The sequence below is a fragment of the Tauraco erythrolophus genome, chromosome 2, assembly GCF_009769465.1.
Source record: "Tauraco erythrolophus isolate bTauEry1 chromosome 2, bTauEry1.pri, whole genome shotgun sequence".
NCBI lineage: Eukaryota > Metazoa > Chordata > Aves > Musophagiformes > Musophagidae > Tauraco > Tauraco erythrolophus.
Genome location: NC_141466.1, coordinates 77,615,496 through 77,623,804, shown reverse-complemented (window position 1 = coordinate 77,623,804; position 8,309 = coordinate 77,615,496). Strand labels below are relative to the sequence as shown.

Here is an 8,309-nt window from a genome sequence, read left to right as displayed (position 1 = left end):
AAGCTAACTACCTCGTCAAAGTTTCAAAACTTCCCGGGGGCGGAGGGGAGGGTGTGTGCCGGCTGAAGGTGCGGGAAACTGCCACCTTGGCTTGAAAAGCGGACACGAAAAGGATCGTATAAACTTAACATACGTGAGTATGCATGATCGTATGTCAAGCCAAATCGATACATGTTTTAATCCCTCTTCAAACTTCCTTTCGAGAGCCTTTACCGAAGCAAATTGACCTGGGCGTTTGCGAAAGCAGTCGTCTCCTCGAACTGTGCGGGATTGCCTTATCGAGCTCAGGTTTGACATCGATTCCCGATTAGCGTGTTTTATTCCCTATTTCTATGCCACCAGGTTAAAAGTCACTAGGATGACGACTGCCTTGGCATCTTCGAGAGCGATGCTGTAAGACTTCGCTGTGATGGTATTTGGAGCAACCTGGGCGCTGGCGGGGGGCAGCGGATGCCATTTCCTACATGTCCTTAAACCATGTGCAGGCAAGAGGAGCCCATGAAATTCGTAACCTGGGTCTGGATGACATCGTGCAACAAAATGATTGGCGTGCTGCTGGTCTTTTTCCCTGCTCTGCTCCTGGAGATGGACGTGCTGCCCAGGAGCGCCGGGCGGAAGGTGCTTCTCTCCACAGCCTCCTCGCAGCGGTCGGTGGCTCGGACGGACGGGGATGTCATCATCGGGGCCCTCTTCTCTGTCCATCACCAGCCGCCGGCTGAGAAAGTGCCCGAGAGGAAGTGCGGGGAAATCCGGGAGCAATACGGCATCCAGAGAGTCGAGGCCATGTTTCACACTTTGGATAAAATTAACGCCGACCCGGTCCTGCTACCGAACATCACCCTGGGCAGCGAGATCCGAGACTCCTGCTGGCACTCCTCGGTGGCCCTGGAGCAGAGCATCGAGTTCATTCGGGACTCCCTCATCTCCATCAGGGACGACAGGGACGGAGGCACCCGCTGCGTCTCCGACTCGCAGCCCCAGCCCCAGACCAGAGTGAAAAAGCCCATCGCGGGGGTCATCGGCCCCGGCTCCAGCTCGGTTGCTATCCAAGTCCAAAATCTGCTCCAGCTCTTCGACATCCCTCAGATCGCTTATTCCGCCACCAGCATCGACCTGAGCGACAAAACGCTGTACAAATACTTCCTCAGGGTGGTCCCCTCCGACACGCTGCAAGCCAGGGCCATGCTCGACATCGTCAAGCGCTACAACTGGACCTACGTCTCCGCCGTCCACACGGAAGGTAGGTATGGGGCAGCCCACAGCCTTCCCTGACAGCCCCCGGCAGCCATCCCCAGCCGGTCCCGGGGCGCTGCGCCCATCGCGGGGGCTCCCCAAGGACGCGCCGGTGCTGGGTTACCCGCCGGGACCCCGGGGGCACCCGGCTTCATCCCCGAGAGAGCACGGACCGCTGCCGCCCGAAGAGACCGTACGGTGAACGGGGAAAAGTGTTGGGGGGCGGATGGGGTTTCCCCCGGCGCGGAGACGCTCCTCCCGGCTGCGGGAAACGGGAGGGGGGGGTTCAGCAGCGCCGCAAAGCCCGCAAGGAAACAGGCGTCTTCCCGGCGGTCCCGTCCCCCGCCCTCCTTCACACACGGAGTGGTTCGTGTATTTCTAAATAAAAAGTTAACAGATGCGAAAGTCTCGGTCTGGGGCCGACGGCGGCTCCGGCCGCGCCGCGGCGGAGCGCGGAGGCCGCCGGCGGGGCTGGCGAACCGGTCTCGCTCTCACGCCCGGTCGGTGCCGTCACGGGAAGTTTGGCGTTTCTGCCTGAGCACAGCGGAGCCACGGCTCGGCAGGGACCGGTGGGTCCGCTGCGGGCTCTGCTGCCTGTGAACTCGTTTTCTGGGGCTGCGAACACAGGGGAAACCGACCCGACAATCCCTCCGCCGTCCCGCTAGCCCCTGCGAAGCCGTGTCCCGTGGGAAGGAAGGGGCAGGGGGTACTTCGTCAGCAGGTCCGGGCGAGCGTGTGTTCATGCAGCTTGAGCACCGGTAAAAAATACCGCTCTGTACAATGTGCTCATAGTCAACAGGTTCTAGTAATTTTAAATAGAAAGCCAAAAATATCAAAAGCAAGGCTGTTTCCAGAAAGAGGTGTTGATTTATAGCCAGGCTAGGTGGACCAGCATAAATTACTGAAGTAGTTGTGTTTGATAGAAAGGGAACTCTTGTGCTGTGTTATTGTGACATTCCTGTAGTCCAGTCATGGTCCTCAAAATGAGATTTTTAAGTACAAAGTTGTAAACCTGGCCGCATTACTGCTATAGTTTTGCAGCTATGCTATTTATCTGACTGTATCTCTTGCATGGATTTGATTTATGATTCCCTCTGGTTACTGAGCTGACTCCACACCTTTTATTCTCACAGAGATGACTAAGTAAAAAGAGTTAGGAACATATATTATGATGAATAAATAAAAGCATCTCCTGGAAGAGTTGCGTATACAACATTCAAAGGTGAATTGGATTAAACTGGACACCTAAAACATGAAAATGCTGCAATTTGGGGGGAAGGAGGGGAGAAGCAAGAGCAGGAAGCCATGACCTGACATTTGCAGCTCATTTATGCCCTGTTCAGATGAGAAAACGAACTGCTAGGAAGAGCTGGACATGAGCTATTAAGATTCTCTATTGCTGATGGATACAATTAGATGTCGTCGAAGGCCAGGGTGAAAAATACATATGAAAGGCGTAAATTCTTTGTTGGTGTAAATCGCCATCTCTCCCGTCAATGCACTTCTAGGGAGCTATGCTAATTCAGTGCCTGAGGAGCTGCCTCAAGGGACCCGCTCCCTCACTCCGTAGATGTAACTTGTTAACTTTAGTAGGACGTATCTCTTTGGAAAAGGCAGCAGATCATGAAGATTATTTGTTCATTCGTTTTTAAAAGACCCGTGTGAGTAGTAATGTCATTCATTGCTTGTGAGAAATTTTAATTTAATGTCTGTTTTCATTAAGATGTTGCTGACTGATGCAAAATGCTTGTTGCAAGATATTTCTATAGACTTTGAAGTGATACTTTTGAAAATAGTGGATCAGTTCTACCTCACAAGGCAACAGTCTCCTCTTGGGAAACGTCACAAGGATTTTGCACATTATGCAGATCGAGATTCATGTTTACTTTTTTTGTTATTATTAATCTGTACCTGCCATACCTTTATTGTGAGATTCAAGCTGCAAATTCCACTGGAAATATGTAGCAAGCTTCAACTTCTGTGTTTCTTTCCAGAAAGACGAGTTATTAACCCCATCTCAATTGCTATTGCGTGGATTCCAAAGAGTGTTTTGTTTTTTTTTTTCTATTTAAATTGAAAATAGTACTCATGAAGACTGATGTGAATTGTTACACTTCTGTTGGTTTGGATCCCGTGCATTCACTGCGAGAGATCTACTTGCTGGTGTGTTAAAGGTGGGGCCGTTCTTTGCAGACAACACAGAGCCACTCTGAATAACAGTCTGCGTGACCAGGAGCTGCTCCACCCGTGCTACGTTTGGAAATATGAGGATAAAGTGTAGTTAGAAATATTCTTGCTCCACATTTAACTCATAGGCCTCTATGCTGTCTTTATAGTGGGCGGCAAAAGGTGCTGGGAGGAATTCTAGAACATCATGGGCAGGAGAATCACTTCAGCAGGAACTGTGAGAAATGGGCATGTTTCTAGGAAATGCCCATTTTGACACTGTGAAGAAGTTAATTGTTTCACCTTCTGAGTACTTCAGATCCAGTCTGGGCACCTATTGAGAGCAGAAAAGCTGCTTAGTTCCTACTCGACCCCTCGTTCTCATGGGGATGGACAATCCTCAGCTCTAGTAGCCACCCAACCACAAGAGGATGCCATGAGACCACTGAGCTGACTGGCACCTGTGCCAGCTAGCCCTGCTCTTTCTCTGCTCTCGCCCAGGGCAGGGTCGTAGAAGTAGCCCAGAGGTGATGAACCCTTTCTCAGACAGTCTGAATCATCCAGCTCCTCTGTTTACCCTTCCTCTACTCCTATACTCTAGCTGGAGTTATTTGAGTGCCCCAAACAATACTAGGCTAACGAATGTGAGTGCCCCAAACAATTATACCTTTAATGAAAATCAGAAATAACTAGCACGCAAGTCGGTGCCCACGTTTCTTAAAATGAAGCTTACACGTGCCGTGAGAATGAAGATAATAAAGTCACCCAACCTCTAGCATGATGTCTTTAAGTAGTCCCCAATATCCTACTTTGCATTTGATGTGAAAGTCTATTCTTCATGTGTTAATATGATAATTAGTGTTAATTAACAGTGATGACATTTAACTATATACAATCTCTACACACTAGTATGTGAAGTTGCATGAAAGTATGCCATACTTGTTCTGGAGTGGAGTTTTTTGCACAGTTGTTTATTAAGATGTATAAACATTGCACTTAGGAAGAAACTTCTCAGTGAATAAAGTCTGTTTTCAAAGGCCTGCAGAGTACATTACTCCTTTTAGATTAAAATTGACACATAAAGCACAAAAAAGGCAAGTTACTATGTTTGGATATTTTACTATGTATCTCAGTTGAGCGTAGTTGCACATCGTAAGAGTGCATTTTTTCCAGAGTGGGCAGCAGTCATTAAAGGATGTGAGAAATCAGTGCATCTGCTGGCGGAAGGCTGTGTGACTGCACAGTAGCTGCAAGGCATTCTCAAGGCTATTATTTTTTTTAAGGAGTCTTCAAAGATAATTCAGTTTTGGAGTTCTTGGCGAGTGTACATCTCAGCTCTTAGGCTTGGAAGTCATTCTTATCTGGAAATGCACATAAGGGGATGTCTAACTCTGAGCCAAGGCTTCCTATGGAAATCAAAGGCATCAAAAGCACATATGTTAAGTTGAGCACAATCCCGAGTGTGATAAGGGCAGAAGGAACTACACTTGCTAAGGGTTACATTCCAAGTGAGGTGTCCTGGTCTTCAGTGACATAACCTCTGAGTCAGGTATTATAACCTGCTGGGGAACCACTGGTTATTTGGTAAAACTGTAAAGAATTACATAGGACACTTTCTTCCTTGCCTGGACAAGAGGCCCTGGGCTGCCTCTGGGACAAGGCAAGAACTGCTGAGTAGAGATGGTGGGCACCACCTCTGCGCTGTTTTGCTGCAGAAGGCACAGAAGTTATTAGGGTTGTCTCCAGAAAATGCAGAGCAGTTGTGAGGTTGCTGTAGGTTACTCCAACTTCCAAAACCCACAAGACGCCTGCACCCTGGCTAGTGATCAGCACAGAGTCTCCACCAAGTGCCTCGCTTTTAGCTGTTCCTCTTATAAAAGAAGCAGGAGAGATGATGGTATAAGAAGCCTTTTTATCACTTCATCTTCCAAATATATCACTTCCAAATAAGCAAATGGAAATACTTAATGCCTGTGTCTGGCTTTGCAGTTAAATCGTTGCATCACATGTGTTAGCCTTATAAAATGTGTGCAAGATTTTTGATTTTGTGAAAACAAAATCTGAATGTGCAGAATAGATCTGTTTGAGTGCTGTTTGAGATTTATTGGCTATTCTTACACTTTAGTGTACAAATACCCCTTTATAAACAATATTTCCATTCCAACAGATACAGATTAACATGCAGACTTTGTAGAAACAACTTTGGAAATTAAATGATTGAGTTAATTGGATCAAATTTTGATTTTTTATAGATCGATTTTACTGAGAGCACTGCGATGTTTCTGGTCTTGATCAATTTTGACAGATTTGTATTGCCAGGCTCTTTCTTTTTCTTGAGTATGAGGCTTAAAATGAACTATGATGAAGCAGATGGCACAACTGTAAAGACTCTCAGATCAAAGTAGACGGTAGGTAGATTATCTTCACAATGATTTTTGATAACCTGACTGCCGCACACTCTCCATTGCAGTAACGTACAGGAAACTCGTAAGCGTGGTTATATATGTTGGAAAGAGGATGGAAAGGAGTGAATCTTGCACTTAATTGCAAATTTCACAGGAAATAAGTTCTTTCAGTAGAACTCACTAAAGTAGCTTTAGAAGCGCTAGAAAATAGCACTTCTGTTTAAAGATAAGTGGGGCAATATCCGTCAAATAGCTCAAAGGAATAATTTTCATGCAATTGTGTTTAATTTCTCACAAGGTGTTCCTACAGCTATTTCTAACAATGTTATATTATTAATTCCATGGTGTCACTCAATGATTGATACTTTCTGGTAAAATTATGACCAGGCAATAGAGAAAAACAACTCCAATTCAAATGTTTGAAATTTCAGTGTTTACAAATATTTCTGTAGTTATCAGCAGTTACAAAAATGCTCTTAAAGGTTAACCTCATGAAGTGTTGTGAATTGTGCCTGAGATGTGTGTTCACAAATTCTTATTCCAACCTATTTTTTTTTCTCCATTTAACTATCTTCACTAACCATCTTCAGAGGCTTTGTGATAGGGAAAAAAGGAGAAAGATATGTCCCAAGGAGGATAGAAATTAATGTGAAAAGAAGTAGGAACTAGAATATTCCCTCCATTGGATGCATTAATTGTATTTATTAGAAGGTGCTGGGAGAATCATTTACATTGATCGAAGATGACAAAATTATTGTGGGTGACAAGCACTGTAGAGATCAAGACAAATTCCTTCTTGAAAATATATTGCTTTGCAGTACTCTTAAATTGACAAACAATGTAGGTTTTCAACTACACAACTGGCAGCTGCATGAGGTAAATCAGCTCAAAAGACTCATCTAACTTCTGTGCCTGCCTTCTCAGCAATATTACTAGGCTTCATATTTATCAGTCAGCACCTTGGGTTCATTTGTGCTTTACTTCTATTTTTTCTGCCTTATGCCTTTGCTTTCAGATTTGTATGTCCCACGATCCTTGTAAACTCCTGCAGGATTCTTGTCTCACTGCAGACTGTTTTAAAAAAGTTAAATGATCTTGGCTTTCTCAGAAAGCTAGTGAAAATGCCTCTAAAATATTCCTGTGAACATATGGTTCATAACATGAAGGTGCTTGTGCTTAGGTTTTTCAGACAGAAAACCAAAAGCTGTGTGAAGTGAAATCATGTAACTAGAAATATTGTCTCCCACTGAGAAAAATTCTTCAGGGGTCTGATGTATCAGTGAGCTGGTAACTGTAGTGGGAGACCAGAGGCATGGCACCTGCCACACGCAACCCAGAAAAATACTGGTCAAGGTCCTTTCTAACTGCTGCTCACTGACCCATGCAAAACAAAGCGGTGATTTCAGTGTAGTTTCTGGGTGGCAGGTGTTTGCAGCATAAGCCACTGTCACAGATGGCAGTAATTAACACCTGTGCTGGCAGTCTGAATGGGAGGGCCAGAAACTGACTGAACATGAACTACAATAGCATTTCACCTAAAGAAACCATCCCTTCATCTATGGGTATCTAGGGGATGCTAAGGGATATTGCCAGAGATGGGTGGGGAGAGGTGTGTGACATACGAATACCACCCAGCAGATAACCAGCTTGGTTTTGCTGGCTAATTTTTCAGACTGGATCTTTTCCCAAACACCAATATTGCTATTATTATTATTACTATTAACGTATCACTTAAAGAACAACTTATAGATGTGGTTTGCCTGTCAAAGTTGGCTGTTGAGAGATGTGGCAGGAGTCTTGTGGTCTTTGAAGCCATTGTAGCCATTGCGGCCTCGGTTCCCATCTAGTCCAAAGTAGCGCCCACACATGGCTGTTCATGGATACTAGAGCAGCATAAAGTCACTGAAGTCAACTGAGGTTGTATCAATCTTAGTTCTTCACCAGTGAAGAAACACTTCCAGGACGAGGGCTGTTTTAGAAAAACCCTGTCCCAGTTAGAACCCGTCACACAATATACAAATGGTGTGCAAGAAGTATGTCTAAGAATAGTGTATATGTAAAGGCTCTTTGTAGTAATTGTTTTATGTGAAAAACAGACTGTCTTCGGCTGAGGAAAGGAAATAAATTAAAACAATATTAAAACTGCTGTACTGGACCTTCAATACTGAATACTGAAATAAGCCAGAGCAGGGCATGTACAAAGCATACCTTCACAGCTCCAGTATGTAGTGACTTCCCAAATACCAGGGCTACCAGCTGCCAATGGACCTTTCCTTTATGAATTTGTCTAATCTCTTTTTGTATCTATTTATAGTTCCATCTCCATAATATCATAACAATGAATTCTATAACTTAATTGTGTCATGTGAACAAGTGTTTCCTGTTATTTACTGAAAGATATTCCTTGATGACTGTGTTACATTCATACAAAACTTTTCATCATTTGTTAATCCTGATCACAGAATCATAGAATCATAGAATGGTTAGGGCTGGAAGGGACCTTCA

At 44.8% G+C, this 8,309-nt stretch overlaps 1 protein-coding gene across 3 annotated transcripts in view; it reads left to right on the top strand.

Moving 5' to 3' along the window:
• Positions 1–477: 477 nt before the first annotated feature.
• Positions 478–8,309, top strand: part of GRM1 (glutamate metabotropic receptor 1) — a 194,553-nt gene continuing 186,721 nt past the window's right edge. For 2 of the 3 annotated variants that reach the window (XM_086626632.1, XM_086626625.1), the window contains exon 1: positions 541–1,240. In XM_086626632.1, coding sequence (XP_086482758.1) covers positions 541–1,240 — 700 coding nt within the window. Of the gene's footprint in view, positions 1,241–8,309 lie in introns of all 3 variants that reach the window. The other variant, XM_086626622.1, reaches the window with a different exon arrangement.